Below are 16,791 nucleotides of genomic sequence, written 5' to 3'. Positions count from 1 at the left end.
AAGCTATTGCTCACCATGGGGCAAATCAATGTCTAACATCAGCAGTAAAAAATGTTTAATCCTAGTGGAACTATAACCCTATAAATTAGAAACCTAATAAATATGAGCGTATTATTTAATTTAAAAGTTGCCCTAGGCATAAGGACCTCAGGACAGACATACAAAATATACAGAAGACCCAAAGGGGGTAAATAAATCCAAGAGCAGGATTCAAACAAATGTGCCCACTGCTATCGAACAGAAAATGTTAATGTTAATCATCAGGATATATCATGCCATAGTCTTTGGTGTCCAAGATATAAAAGGAATTCTAAGAACACAGGCCTTGCCTGAAAACCCCCAATGCAGGAATCAAGAAATACTTCAGTGTTACTCTGAAGGCCACTGAGTAAGGGCAGAACTTCTTTAGAATATGCATGACTGAATTTCCTGTTACTGCTTTACTACCTCCCTTGAAGGGCAAATGTTTAAAGCACGCTCCGGAGAAAAGGCTCACAGTGAAAATCTGCCTTTCTTTCCCTTTAAGCAAAGAAGCAGCAGGGGCCTTGACGAATTAGTTTTAATACTCTTAGAATTAAATCTGCAATTTCAGCAGCAGTGTTTCCAAATATGGCATTGGCTGTCACCACGTATTTGACAGTCACACAAAAAGCCTCTGTACAGTTCAGGGGGATTGTCCCTTTATTAAAGGAATCCGATCATTATAAACCCATTGAACAGACAGAAGGAAACCCTGCACTGACTGAGGAATTTGGGGATGTTGGTGTAAAAGGGGTCTTAAGGAAGGAGGCTTCTTAACATTTTATGACAGTTTCCCTTCCATTTTAAGAGTATAAATGTATAAAAAAGCATAATGATATTTCCCCATTTTGACTTTTAACAAGTATAATGATATTTCCCCCCATTTTGACTTTTAATAATATAGCAGAAATAAACCACTGAAATATTTTTCTTTTTACTTTCAGACTTTGTATGGAGTCACTGAGGCAAAATGGAACTACTAGGAACCAACTAAAGACAAGTGGGCATGAAAACATTCTGATGTGAGGCAGCAAAATATGTTCAGTAAGTGTATGCAAATGCTGAATATAAAAGTTCATATTTGGGAACTCTGAGGTTTCCATGGTCACTTATAAATAAAATTTAAAAACAAAATATTTTTACTAAATGCAATTCAAACCATAAGCTATGATAACCAACACAAATAATGTACGCACCTTATAGTCCTGTTATTACATTGCTCAATCAAAAATATCCAAACCAAGGGAAATTATGCTGCTATATTGTCATTCTATTGGATTTCTCTGTAAGGTGCTCAAGTATTAAAAAAAAAAGATTTAAGTTGGGAGGGGGGCTACTGAAAAAGTTCAGAATTCCGCTTTTTGCAACGGTTTCCCTCGCAAAGTCTGGGATAACATGGAAGAAAAGCTGACCTGGAATTACACACACGAAACATTTTGAAGTTGGCACCACTTGACAACTACAATATTTCCTTCTGTAGAGGCCACTAAGTGCTGGCTCAAAATATTGAACAACTAAGTACATACTTTCACAAGTCACACATACAATGTCGACTGGCACAGCCCCTTAGCACAGATTTTAAGTTTAACTACAATAAGTGATAGCAGCAATGGTTAACAGTTCCACATAAACACTACGAACACACATATGAAAGAGCACCTTCTACAACATGCAGAACCTCAACAAAGACGTCACTGAATATTACACAATGCATAGAAATTGTAACGGTTTTTGGCAAGATTTTTTTTGTAACAAATATTTTATAAAACAAAAGTTCTTTTGTTATAAATGCTATTTAAAAAGTTGTAATAGAATGGATTGTAGATATAAAAGTTCAGTTTGATAAAGTTAATCTGTGTGGATTAATACTAAAATGGATTTGCTACTACATCCAGTATAAATAATCATTATAAATTAATTTCTAGTGGAAGCATACTAAGGTATTGATTTATAAAATATAAAAATTACAGAAAGTAAACGGGCATAAAAATCACTTAAATACAGTACGCACAATTACTGTTAGGGTTCTATATTGCTGATGTCCTCCTAATTCTACCAACCACAAATAAATAAATTATGCCAAACATTTTCAAAGCTCTCTGAAATAAATGCATAATGGTAAAAATGCCCTCTAATTCCAGTGTAATACAAAGAACATTAGAAGTCTAGCAAAATTCAACACTGCATTCAAAAGACAAAATTTCATTGTACTTTTCTAACATCCTAGAATTTCATCTTTTCTCAACTATAATTTAGTAAATATAATTTGTAAAATAAAAATTTGTAAAATGTCATTTTTATTTATGCTTGAATTCCCTTTTGAAGAGTAAGCGGGTTAATGTGAGAATTTACAGATACTTTTTGTATATCTTCCCGCTGTTAAGTCTCTTTCATAGTTCCCATTTTCCTTCCCCTTCCTATCTCTAAGTAAATTCACTTCAGAAATATCCTAATTGATAGAAATTTGATCATTTTGATTGAAGATATGTCCCAAACTTTCAAGGTGACTTTTTAAACTTTTCATAGAGTAAAAAAGGATATTGTGGACTGCATTAAAAACCAGTAATATAGATGCTATAGAGCTGGAAATTCAAATGCATACCAAGTTTTTTTTTTAAGTTACTTTTTAGTTTAAAATCATTATAGATTAAAATCATTATAGAATTCTTATTACTGAAAATTGTGCCTTGTTTCCCCTCCATACATGAAAACTAAATATAAATGGGGTAGGCTAAGAGATGTTTGTTAAAATAAAAAGGCAGATGACATTTAGAGATTATCCCATCAAATTTCAAAAGAAGTTGCTAAAATCAAGATATAATACTACACAATGAATAGTGAAAGTACACGTGTGGGGGGAGGGGGAATCCTATTTGAAAACTGTCAGCTTGAATGAACTTCTAATAGAAATGTGATTGAGGGCTTAAAATTTTTACAGTTTTAAAAACAAAGATATCCTTTCTAATGTACTGAAAATGCAGCGCTGGTTTTCTTCCCTGGACTCTATTTACAAGCTGGAAGTGAGGATGCCTCAGTTCCTTCGGTTCTAGTCTTGGCCCTGACTCTAAGGTGTGTGCACTCGGGCATTCATCTCATGTCTCTGGGGCTGCTTCCCTCTTCTGTGAAAGAACAGGGCTGGATTGCTTTAGATGTTCCTAATACTCTGCCCTAATTAATTCTGATCAACATAGTACTCTGACCTAATCCACAGTCTGAGTCTAATTTAAATGTGTCATAGTTTACATAAAAACTCAATTTAAATGTATTAAAATGCTCTTTTAAAAGTAATGCCATCTTCAATACTGTATTGGGTCTTTTCCTCAGCTTTGGCAGACCCGACTGGTCAATTTACAAACAGGATGGATCTTATCTTCTTTTCTCTGTTCAGAAAAATGAAGTCAGAGTTGTTGGCAGTTTACCAACGTCATCCCCTCTTTTCTGTTTTTATATCATTAGAAATACACCAAACACCAATAGGATGAGTAAGCAGTGTATTTCTTGATCAGCTACATTCTACGGCAAGGATCTCTTAATGTCATCTGAGCTTCATCACTCTGCCTTATAAAAAGCTGTGCATTCACAGCATCTCAGCCAGATCCTAGTGGGGAGAAGCAATGTTGAATACCATGCATTAAGAAAAAAAATAAACAAAACGCAATTGAGGATGTCCTTGCCAAAGGTGTGTTTCTTAATAAGTAACTATCGGCACCACAGCACATGGTGAATGTGCACAGATATATCTTGCATATTTAAAAAATATATTGAAATGATTGAGAACTTGTTAATGCTTTAGTATTTGTAACAATTTTTTTCATGATTGAAGACTTTTAAAATATTTTACCACAATAAATTATCATGCACTCCCCATATTCCACCTAGGCCTAGAAATTTACTTCGTTTATTACATGGTAGGGAGTTTTTATTTATAGATGCCAAGTATTACAGCTTTTATTTTGGATAGAAAAATAAAGACCAAAATACATTCTTGCTATAGATAAAGAAAACCAGTCAGAAAAAGGCTGATTAAAATCAATTAATATATACTGTCTCTAATATGTTTCTTCTAGTCAAACTTGAAAAAAATATGAATGCTTTCACAGTTAATCTCTAATTCTGAGAAACATAATGGCATTTCTCCCCAAAAGCTTTGTTATATAAACAGTCATGACTAATTAAAAAACAAAAACAAAAAATAAGAACAACAAAGTATTTTCTTACATAATGTTAATTTGCTGGCACCAAATCTGTAGGCAGACTGGCAACCAATATTCAGTATCTGGTAGATGGCAAGATCACTTTTGGGCTTAAGGAGAGGTGTTCTCCAGGCCTAGAATCTCCCCATCCCTTTTCTGAATTATAAGGAACTCTCTTGAAATTGGATTTGTTGTTTATTTGGGATAAAAACAAAAATCACTTTTAAAGATATAATTACTTGTGCACGTACACACCCATCTCCACGACAAAGGTAAGTATTCTTTAGAGAGTGACATAAACTTCTGCTCTCTATTCACGGCCAGGGCAAACAAACTCCGCTGAATGTCCCATCTCACAAAAACTACAGGGATGGGGCCTAATCAATGTGCTGACAAACATGCCACGTGATGGCACTGGTCTCAGCCATTCGGAGTGGAATGAATATTGATGATTTTATCACACCAGGGATTTCACTTCTAATTTATCACTTCAGAGAGTCTACAGAAGTATAACAGTCACTTTGTGACCAAGCAGCTACAGAAGAAAGGACAGAAAAGGATCTAACTGAAAAGCCAGAGAGACTCAATCTATGCTAGAAATTTTTTAGATTATTCCTTTGTAGATCAGGAGATGAATTAACACAGGGAAAAGTGAATTAACGTAGGAAAAGTTTAACACTGGAAAAACCAATATAACAAGTAGTTTAAATAGCTGATGTGTATTTATGAACCAATTCAGACTGGTCCTACTAACCAAGACAGCAAGTGGGATCTAAGCATAAACGCTGCTGGATAAACATCCTGAAAACATTACAGGTTTTGTGTGTGTGTCTGTGTGTGTGTTTTAAACTGCTACAGCCCTGGCCAGTGTGGCTCAGTTAGCGGGAGTGTTGTCCCGTGCACCAGGTCGGTCACGGGTTCAATTCCCAGTCAGGGAATATACCTAGGTTGCGGGTTCAATCCCCTGTCCAGTTGCATACAGGAGGCAACCGATCGTTTCTTTCTCACACTGATGTTCTTCCCTCTCTGAAATTTATAATTAAAAAAAAAATTGCTACCATCTATGGTTTTCAATAGCCAGTCACTCACATGAATATGGAAAACTGAATTTTGCAACTATGTCATCCAAACTGACAGATGGGTTGGCATTTTTGTTATAGACAGTGCAAAACTTCCAGAGTCATGTGAAGGGCACTGGGAAATTTCTTACATGACAGCACACTGACCTTAAAGTGTAGACACTGTAAGTAAAGTTTTAGTGATTTTACGTGAACCGTGGGATTGCGTGGAAGGCAGCAGGTTCTATGGTAGTGAACGTAAATGATTCCGGCATCTACCACTGTCACAGTATGGATACAATTTTGTTAAGTTACAGTAACAATAAAAATGGCATCTGGCAGTGGTATGTCTTCAGTATTGTTCATACAAAACCACAAAATTTAGAGGTAGTTGCAGATAACTTTTCATAGTTTAACTCAGACTATGATGTGTACTTAGGACTTGTATTCAGACCAGCCCTACCAACCAAGATACTAATTCGGCTATATGTCCACCAAGCCATTCTTCTGAAAACGATTTTCTAAACCTGTCACAATGTTCCTATTTGGTTTCAGTCATCGAAGTAAAAATAAATAAATAAAAATAAAGGACATTCTCCATTTAACTGTGCTCTCCTAAGAGAAAACACGATAGGATTAAACAGGAGAGAGATTTTAATATTAGTACCTCAATAAACACAAACAGAAATTTGTAATTTCCCAGTTGTTTTCTCAGTGCATACTGACCACCCTTCTTCCGCATGACAAACTTACTTTAGTGTCTAAAACATATCAAGAATTTTTTAAAAATATGTCAATGCAAAAGTAAAATGCGCAATCATATTTTGAGTGTTCTTTACAGAAACCTTTCCTTAAACGTGAGAAGTGCCCTACGTAAAAATATCCTTATTTTTCAAAAGTTGTTTTACAGTAGGCCGTCCTGTGCACTTCCAGGCCAGTTATATAATAAGGAGACTAGGAATGTTTTGTAACGAGGACTGGGAGAGAGAGACCCACAGTTCAAAATGAACGGAAGAGAAGGAACTAGGTGGCAGAGAGTGCCGCCACGAAAGAGAACTCAGCACCCCTACGGGGCTGGGAAGACACTGGGCCCCCCCCATCTGGCTCAAATCACTGGAAACTATGAGGAAACTAAAAGGTAAACAGAAAAACTCTGGAGTCAGATGACAGACAGTACCATTTCCTTAGCTACAATCTAACTGATTTGTCTTGCTCTCAACATAAAATGAAGATAACTCACCTTCCTTTCAAAGTTGTTGAAAGGATTAAAGATATTAAACATACAAATGCATATATATATGTTGAAATGTCTGAAGAAATATTTATCAAAAATTTTAACGGTGGTTATTTTTGGCTAGCAGATATACGTGTGTGTATATATGTGTGTGTATATATATATATATGTATATATATGTGTATATATATAATGCTTATCTGGAGTTCCTAATTTTCATACAATCAGTAATTATTTCTTGTATAACTGATGTATATAAGTCATTTAGCACAGTGCTGGCGCACATACTGGATTAAAAATGGTGCCTATCATCATTATTAATGCAAAAAATAAAGCAAGATATCGTCCGCCCTTTCTTCTTGTTTGTCTCTCTATGGAGGATGAGTCATGACATGAATATGATTCCACCACATGACGTCCACGACAGACCTCCCGCTCCTGAGCCAAAGGAAAGGTCACAGCTTAGAGAAAAGGGTCTTCACGGGCTTATGACTTAGTGTTGGAAAGAGCTGCCCAGCCGTGGCAAAGCTCAGCTAACGATGACTTAGCAAAACAAATCAAAATTAAATCTGTCCTGGTCAACAATAAGTAAGGCATAAAACACCACCTACCTTCCTAGCTAATTTAGGAGGTTGCCTTGAAGAACAAATATTCCCCAACAGAATGCCCAGGTCCAATAAAGCAATTAAGATTTGGGTTTTTTATGCATTAATGATTATACAGGATAGGAACCTAGCTCAGCTTTATTGTGGCCCTAATGTCTAAATTTATTTTATTTTTGAAGTATCTTAACTAATAATTCACCACAGGCTTCAAGACTTGAAAATAAAGATCCTGGAAAAACTACCACAAAGAGCTATTTAACCAAAATTATTATTATTATAATTGCAGGATATTACAGATAAGTGCACTTATATTTACTGTAGAAGAAACTTTGCACATTTTCAAGAATAGTTTGAATTCAGCTAAATCTGGTAACAAATGCTGCTACCTAAAATGAGTGCCAATATTCCTTTGATCTCAACTACAGAGTCAAGTAATCCCCTAGGGAAAAGATACTGGAGTTTAATGCTTATAAATAAATAATTCAAGAGGGACTTGAGCTTAGAAGAGAATGAGGTTTTCTGTTGTCTTAACTAGTGCTTCTAGATCTTTAGTGAGACTTTCCTACTCTCCTCCTTCTCTTTATACAATCTAATGCTTGGGACGATTTCAAAGCCTTGGTAGTTTTAAATTTCTTCTAAATCTGAAAACCAAATTTCATTTACACTGATTTCTTAGGGAACAAAAATTCTATCCAGGTTCAAGCACAACAGTAAAAATGAGCCATGTTAACAGTCTTTTTTTTGCCACAATATTGGACTTTGCATATTATTTAAAAATTATGTATGTTCCAAAAAGAATGGCACCTTTATTCTCTCCTGCTACTACTCCCTTTTCCCTCCAAAGAAAAAAAGGTTAGCTAAGCCTCTAGATTTTCATACATTGCAAAAAACGAGGCACCGAAGCTAAAATTCTAATTAAGGAAAAAAAAAAAAGAGTATATAAGTAGCTTGATGTCGAGTTTATATCAACACTTTCATATTCTGGATCTGACTGAATGCAATCTGTGTAAGCAGTAAAGATAGTGTTACCTCCTCCTGATTAAGAGAAAAATATTAAAAATTAAAAAATAAAGCCATTTATTAAGTAGACTAACAACGAGCCGTGGGGTGGGAAGGAAAAGCAGTTGAGGACACAAGCGTCTAGGATGACTCTGTTTCCTTTCTGACAATGTTTTGAAAAACAGAATTCCTTCTCTACTTTGTGTTGCCTGAGAACCACCATGGTTTTGTAAAAGTCTGTAACAGTAAGTACATTTAATCACCCACAAGTACATTTGTTTTTAAGCCTATAAATACTATGTCAGTAATACTAAACTATCTCCATTAGCTTATTTGTAAAAAGAAAAATATATTATGTATTTATAATTTTATAAAGTTAACACTGAGGCGGAGAAAAGGGAATGAGAAGCAGTGCTTAATCACAGTTTCTCTGGACACAGTAACCAAATCGGGGTCTAGCTCAGGCCACCTGGTCAAGCAGTGTCTGAGGAAGAGTCATAGGAGGCTGAGACGATGAAATTGCCGCTGTTGGAGTGCCCGGCCACCGACTGGGCAGCCTGCTGGCTCAGATTGTTACAGATAAGCACCAGCTGGTTGCTCTGCGCCTCGGACAAGGTGCTGCAGCTCTGATACACACTGAAGTTGGTTTTCCTGCCGGGGATGTTGCCCTTCTCACACATGGTCTTCACCATCTTGGCCAGCTTGTTCTTGCCAAGGGCCTGGCAGTTGTACCAATGCAGAGCCGCCAGGTTCACCACTGGCTTGATGGACAGGTAGAAAGGGGCGTCCTCGTAGCGCATGGCAGGAGGCCGCCGCTGGGCATACTCCTTGTAGTCCTGTACGGGGCAGGTCTGTGGGGCGTGCTGGGTGGCATACACACGGGAGTCCGTCCCTCCTCTCTTGGTTTTGGCGTTCAGGTCGCCGGTGTCTTGACCCATCCACTCTAAGTACTCCAACCCCGTTTCTGTTACCCGGAGCCGGATATCACCCCACTTCAAGGTAGAGCCATGGAAGCCAGTGCAGTGCCCGAAAGCTTTTGTGTTGTTGAGCCAGACGAGGTTGAGCAGCCCCTCAGGGTTGTAGCGGCTCAGCAACCCCCTTTTCCGCAGGATGAGCTCGTCAGCAAAGGTGAGCTTCATGGACTTGTGTGGCTTATTTCCCTTCCCTTTGCAGCGGAGTTCAATCTGCTTCTGTTTCAGGGCCTCCTGGGAGCGCTTGAACTCCTTATCCCTGGTGATGCTGTAGCCGTACCTGTGTTCTTTCAGGTACCGTTCGAGTCCACACTGGTAATTGGCCAAGCTGTTGGGTTCATATTCGGACCCGTCCTTCTGCCTGGCATCCACAAAGAAAGAGGCAAGGTAGGCATCCAGCTCCTTACAAGGGATGACATAAATCTCTCTCGTCTCAGAAGGATACTTGGAGATGAGGAACTCCCGGAAATTGCGGAGCGCGGTCTGCGTGCTCCGGATGGTTTTCTCATTCTGCTCTCTGCTGAGCTCAGCTGCTCTTTCATCCTGGTCTGCAACAAATTGGGGAGGGGAGGGATAGAGAGGGTGTTGATGAGTTCAGACAATGCACTTTCTACTCTGAAATAAAGTTTCCTTTTATAATGAAAAGGGAAAGGAGGAATCAATTTTACAGAGATCACTGATAAGTGTTATTTACATACCTGCTGCATTGTAATAGTCAACTATTATACTGACAAATGATGTACTAGACAAGAGTATGGCCCACTGCAATCAAAACGAGTATCTTGTGTCATTGGCACATAGTGTAGTGTGTGAAGGTTTATGGGAAGAGTGTGATTAGAGGCTGCTTTCGTTTTAGGAAAAATGTGAGACATAAATGTGCAATGATTCCTACTGCAGTGTGCAAGGACCCCATTAGAACTGACACATTCATTTTGAATCATGTCATTTGTGAAACCAGAAGCTGTACTGGTTCCACCTTATTGAATTAAACTAAAATATATGAATCCGTGACTTCGCACATCACTAGAGGTCTATACTTAGAAATTACTGAACAGATCATTTACAGCGGTTAATTCCCTTATTTTAGAGCAATTCAGGTAAACAGAGTTTACAAATATTCTGTATGTAACTGCAGGGTGGTTTGTAATAAGTGATAAAAATATTTGTCATTTTGGATAATAGTGAGGATACAGCTTTGTAGCTACAGACAGGACAGTGGAACTTGAATTAGGCTATTGAGAGATGTAAGGAAGGGGGGGTGCCTGCCTCCGGGGTAGTTTTATTTTATTATATTATTACTTATACTCTGCCACCAAGGACTGGCGGAGATACCTCTTTCCATTATGGGTCATCATGATTAAGTACTGCTGCTCTGGAGCAGAGGTTCTCACACTTGAGGTGCTTCAGAGACACTCAGGATGCTCAACGAAAATCAGATTCCCAGGTGGCAGGCCTAGGAATCTGCATTTTAACTAGCACCTCCATGGTCAGGATGAGCTTCGAAAGAACACATTTTGAGAAACGAAGTTCTAGTGTTTATGTCTTATGTATTTCATTCAGGTTTTTTTGCAATGATTAAGTTCAATAATTACTTAAATGGCTTCCTTTCAGTAATATATAATTTAAATTTGGAATTTTTTTAACAATAAAAACATTTTGTCAAAATCACCGCTATTATATCAGACATGGTATGTATGGAACTCAAGAGAAATCCTAAAAATGAAATTACACAATGGAAAACTGGGCTTTCCAACTGATTGTTGAGAGGCAAACACTGATGTTGCTTTTAAAACAACATATGCACATACTTTCTGATTCTACAGAATAAGGTAAAATATTTTGTTTATTCTAATTATCTTATAAAGGAAAACTTTAATTTGTAAGGTTGCTCAGTGGAAAGAAGTTTTTGCAATAACCACATACAACAGTAAAAGTAAATTTTCTAATAAACAGAATTTTATTCACGAAACATACTACTTTTTGCATTACTGTACAGACTTATAAATAAATATTATTTTGAAATGACAGTCCTAAGGTGTAATTGCCAAAATCCTCATAACTTTATAAATGAAATTAATTAAAATTCACTACACTAGCAAATAATTTTATAGGCACATTTTTGAGACATTACCAAAATTCAAATGTACAAAAGTACATTTTATGCTTCATTAGACTTAACTTTCAGTTATGCTATTTTCTTCCATTCAAAATTATTTATATATCAACAATAAAGATATGTATAAAAATGCATCTCTTTCCATAAAAAAGATGGGAGACATAGGTTACATGTAACCTTCACTGTGCTGGCTTCCTTTACTGTTTACACGTAAAGCCAAAGGGGCCAGCACATCTGTTTATTTTGGCTACTTGTTCAAATATCTATCACAGCAGTCTTCAAACTTCAAACAAAGACTTTCTAAGAAATAAACATTCACAGACAACTTTAGGGAAAAAATGTCATTCCTCAACTTTCCCATGGAATCTTTCCTAAAACTTATCTGTCTGAAGTGGAGTTTCCATATGTTCCCGTCTCAAATCTACCATGGTGCATACTCTGGGGTGTAAAAGACTTTGAGAAGCCAAGCAAAATTTATAAATTAGTGATTAAATCCATAATGTTTCTAGTCCTGTGTCTTATACATATTCTAATATAAGTAACTGGGCCTGATTTGCAGTGTTCTGAATTCAGGACTTTTGAAAGGGTTATTTATAGGTTAGTGAGGCTGATTCTTTGAACTGGAACTGGAATATTTTTCAGGGCTACCAAATGTTAAAATTTTATTCAATTCTTTCAGATTCAGCATGCTTCTGTTTATAGGATGTTTAACAACTATTACCAAATCATATGAAATATTGATTCTAGTTACAGTCAAATCTCATCTTCATCTAACATAATATTCAGTATTTTCTACTTCCTTTTTACAAAAACACATGAATTGAAACTAACATGGAAAGCCTTAGGGTGTCAATTTAAAAATGAGTTAGTGGTATACAGTTTTTCAAAGTTCTTTTAAAGGGTATATGAATAAAAGAGTTTACATGTGTTTGACTTAAGCATCAATAGCCAGTATCTTCTAAGTAGAAGGTCTGAGTGACCTTGGTTCTTTGAATGGTCACTTATTTCTTGGTGTACCATCCACAAGAGTCATAATATTTATTACTTAAACTTACTCTAAGCTTTTCAAAAGGAGAAGTCACCCCATAAAACTCAGTATGGGTTCCCCGACCCCTTTCTGAAAGTTTGCATCATGCCACTTTACTTTTGCAAAAGCCCTATGCATAATACTACCCGTTTTGGCTAATGGAAAGAAATCGGGAGAGGATTTTCACTGTCGTGAAAACAGCATCCCGTGTTGGTTTTGCAGTGAGCCGTTACAGAAGCAGCACAGGCTCTTAACCGCGAGAGGCAGTCCCGCCAAGCTCCTTCCCTGGGAACTGTGCTCAGCATCTCAGCATCAAGCTGCCACAGCTTTGAACTATGTCTGTGAGCACCTGTGCCATATTGTGATTTATTTTGTGCATCCTACAGCAAGATGTGTCCTCAAGTATAAGAAAAGCCAAGAGAGCTTGTAGGAGTGGAATGATGAGCATAAAACTGGACATAAATTCAGCGTTTCAATCGTGGTGAGCGGAATAAGGACATATAAGCTCATGGTAATTGCTTCTTAGCTCTAACGCCATTTCAGTTTACGAAAGATTTCATAGGAATGCTCTACTCTCTGACAGGGAAACATGTACAGTGAAGTGGGCCTGCAACAAATGTAGCCAAAAAAAATAGAAAGGTTTTAGGTTACTGATTTCCAAGAGATCTGTGACCTGAAGGGGAGCCCCAGAGGGAGCCTTGGCCCTGACTCAGGAACTATTACGGGGCCCCTAAGTTTTTACAGTCCCTTTTCTGTACTTATTTACATAGTCTCTATGGCCCATTAGTCCAGTTATCACCTCCCTTGTTAGGAGATGGGATGGAAAAACACATAATTAGAGCAGCATCTTGTGTTCTCATTTAATCTGAGATTTATGTTAGATTTAAATCCAGATCCTTTTGCTTCTACTGCTATAGCACTCAATTTAACAAAAAATTAACTTACCACATCTCTTTTATGCTTTTATTAAAGTAATACATCTGAAGCAATAAAACACATTTCTTGATGTTTAACTTCTTTATTATTTTCATTTTAGAGTATTTTGTCCTTTCAATAGAGAAAACAAATGATGTTCAAATTCTCCTTATAAATCGCTAAATGATAAACCCATCAGCTTATCAAATAAAAATATATTTTACATTTGGAAAGTAAAAGTAAAAAGAAATCTGGTGAGTAGACTTATATTTATGAGGCTGCAGTTGGAATTAATATTTAATTCACATTTGTAAGCACCCACAGTGCCCCCAAGCATTTTAAGACGACTTGTAGGGTAGAGTCAAAGGCAAGTCCCTGATGGTTATATAGATTCCATCATAGCTAGAATAGAGGCTATTACACACAAAACTAATTTTATTTATTTATTTATTAAATATATCTTTATTGATTTCAGAGAGAGCAAAGGAGAGGGGGAGAGAGAGAGAGAGAAACATCAATGATGAGAGAGCCACTGATCGAGCCCACACCTGGGCATGTGCCCTGACCATGAATCGAACCCTGATCATCTGGATCCTGGGTCGCCGCTCAACCGCTGCACCACGCCCAGCCGGGCTAAAACTAATTTTAAAAGACCATACACAGCTGTGTAATTTGGAACTGAGTTTGTGGCTCTAGATCCTATAGGAATTTAGATAGAAAAAAAGAAATCAAACAGGACTTGAGTGGTGTTGGAGCTCTGTTCCTTTGGGAAATGGGACCTGGGTTAGGTATTTCAAGGATGGGTAACAATTGATTAATCAGAATAGGAGGGTAGGGCATTCCAGAAAGAAACTGTATGAGCAAAGGGAAAGAGGTGGGAAGGGCAAAGAACTTCCAAATGCCATGAAAAAGCTGCTTTTGAGGGGGGGGGGGAATCAATACTCCAATTTTCTACCTCTGACATTCTTTATTCCCCTTATTCTGTTATTTTCTTCATATACCTATCACCATCTGACATACTACATATTTACTTGGTAACTTGCTTAGTATATTTCTCTCCCCAGCGGACCGTGAGCTCTGTGCGAGCCAGGACTTCACTGCTTTATTCCCAAGGTCTGGAAAGGCACTCAAGAATGTAGCATTCATTAAAAATGTGTTGACTGAATTAACACAAAAGCTGAAAGGAAAGTCACTGAGATAACTCCGTGTAATTACACAATCCACTTTAGACCATTTAGAAAGAACTGCATTTGGAAAGGGCTAAAACAAAAGGCAGTGGCATAAAATTAAACTTCGGGACTCACAGTCACCGTCTCAATCACTTTATCCTTTGTTAGGCTCCTCAGAGAGTCACCTGTGGCCAGCGCAGGTGATGCGGACATCTATAATAATAGCACGGACTGACTTCTGGGGCCCCTGGAAGCTTTTCCCTGGGCTAATTTCTTGGGAAATAAGGACGTGTCAGCTATCACACAAATCGCTGCCAGACAGTATTTTTATCTTACTCTTAGGATAAGGGGAAAAAATACTTTAACAAAAGTCCATACTAGAATTAATATATCCATAAAGTCAAGGGATAGCTCTCTCCCCCCAATCCTGACCTCCACTTTAAGGAGATTATACTGGCATTATGGTGTTGCCTATTAGGTACTTACTTCTTCCATACATACATTCATTTGAAAAATGTTTCCTTATTACTCTTTCTAGGTTCAAAGAAAATAATCTCGGTATTTAAAAAAATAAATGCCCTGGTTGGTCATCTTAGGAAATAGGCCAACTTCAATTTTATTTGTCTGGGGTTACAAAATTCGTATTTGCAAACATTCATGTTTCATTTTTGAAAATAGCAATAGTTCCTAACCCCTGCAATTTACTGAAAAAAACACACACAACTAGATTTACTTTAAAAGTGAAAAACAAATTTATATAACCTTATAACTATTACAAAATATATTAAAAAGCCAGTGTCTTTTTTTTCTCCTTTAAATACCCAACTCCTTCCATATTTTATGCTTTCTCCTAGAACTTTAAAAGGCAGGCTATTTTCTAGGATTATTAACATCGCTAATTGAAGCCAGACTTGCATGCTATTGTAGCTATCTGACCAGCAAATTATTTTTATGCTCGGTTAATCTTTTCCAATAGTGGGCATAAAACACATTTCCTCCATAAACATTCAGGAGCATGAAAATTCAGAACAATAGTACCAGTTAGTCCAGTATGATTCTTGATAGGGCTTTTCACTGAAGCAGAAATCACTTAAACAAACATTAGTCATCTGCTCATTTCTCCTGGTTCTGTTATGTGACTCTACAGAATCTGAAAATTTTTCTCCTTAATAAAAATTTAGCAATAAAATACAACACAAAAATTACCGGTATTATTAAACAAATAAAATATAGGCAAATAAACATACAAAAAATCCCCCTTCTCTGCCTTGGCTGGTGTGGCTCAGTTAGGTTGGGCAGGAGCCCAAGCACCAAAAGATTGCCAGTTCGATTCCCAGTCAGGACACGTGCCGGGGTTTCAGGCTTGATCCCCAGGTAGGGGGCGCGTAGGAGGCAGTCAACTGACGTTTCTCTTTCTCTCTGTAAAGAAACAAAAAAACCTCTTCCCCATGCATATTCACTGATCTCTCTATCTATGGATTGAATCAGGTCAAGGAGCTGTATATGTTGGAAGGTGGGGTAAAATACTGCATGTGCCAAGGAACTGACCTTGCAGATCCTCAACACAAGGAATTAATTTATGGTGTAGGCCCTACAAGGTGCAGGAGTCTGTCTTTTTTTGAGAAACAGAGAGAGAGAGAGAGAGAGAGAGAGAGAAACGCTGATGGATTACCTCCCACACGCACCCTGGCCAGCAACCTGGGCATGTGCCCTGATGAGGGATCGAATAAGCAACCTGGGTATGTGCCCTGACCAGGAATTGAAACCACCACCTTATTTGGTGTACCGGACTATGCTCCAACCAACCGAGCCATATGGGCCAGGGCAGGAGTTTGCATTTTTAACAAGTCCTCAGATAATTCTAATAATGGTGTGGTCCAATAGGCTATGCTTTAAATACTGTCATCTCTCCTTCCCCCTAAAGAACACCTAGAAAATTAGTCCTTCAAATAAGCCTCAGTCCAAATCCAGTCTCAGTTATACTCTGGCATTCGTGAGGGAATAGGTGGTTTTCTGATCTGAAAAAAAGTGTTTCCCCTGCCAGAACAGTTGCTTCATAAATAAATAAATAATAAGTGTTTGATTTCTGCTTCAGTGAAAAATACTATCAAAAATCACACTGGACTAAGTGGTATTATTAACAAAATAACAAATGAATTAAATAATTATTTCCCTGAGACCCGCTAGATTTGTATCTTTTCTTTTGCAACTTTTCTGAAATTAAGTTCAACACTGTTTCCCTAATTGCCAAAAACAGTTTTTCAAATCGAATCTTACTTCGTCCCTTTCAGGGCATTTGACATAGACAGTGTAGCAAATGGTTAATGGCTCCAGCTTTGCCAATAAGAGCACAGTTCAAATCCCAGCTCTGCCACTTAACCAGCTATGTGAATCTGCATGAGTTTGGTTTTTGTTTTTTTTAACTTAAGCTTCAGTTTCTTCAATTGTAAAATGGGTATACAAAATAATAATTGTACTTGTAA

General features: G+C 37.4%; 1 protein-coding gene across 3 annotated transcripts in view; it reads right to left on the bottom strand.

Annotated features, from left to right (window-relative positions):
* Positions 1-16,791, bottom strand: part of KIAA1958 (KIAA1958 ortholog) — a 90,818-nt gene that overhangs the window by 18,583 nt on the left and 55,444 nt on the right. Inside the window, exon 3 of one of the 3 annotated variants that reach the window (XM_087822844.1) lies at positions 8,634-9,629. The exons of the other annotated variants lie outside the window; for them this stretch is intronic. Within the exon in view, the coding sequence (XP_087678970.1) occupies positions 8,634-9,629 (996 nt within the window). The remainder of the gene's footprint in view (positions 1-8,633; positions 9,630-16,791) is intronic. 3 annotated transcript variants of the gene reach the window in all.

Source organism: Miniopterus natalensis, chromosome 12 (genome assembly GCF_054644295.1).
Source record: "Miniopterus natalensis isolate mMinNat1 chromosome 12, mMinNat1.hap1, whole genome shotgun sequence".
NCBI classification, from domain to species: domain Eukaryota; kingdom Metazoa; phylum Chordata; class Mammalia; order Chiroptera; family Miniopteridae; genus Miniopterus; species Miniopterus natalensis.
The sequence above is the reverse complement of the archived record's forward strand: the minus strand, read 5'-3'. Positions and strand labels throughout refer to the sequence as shown.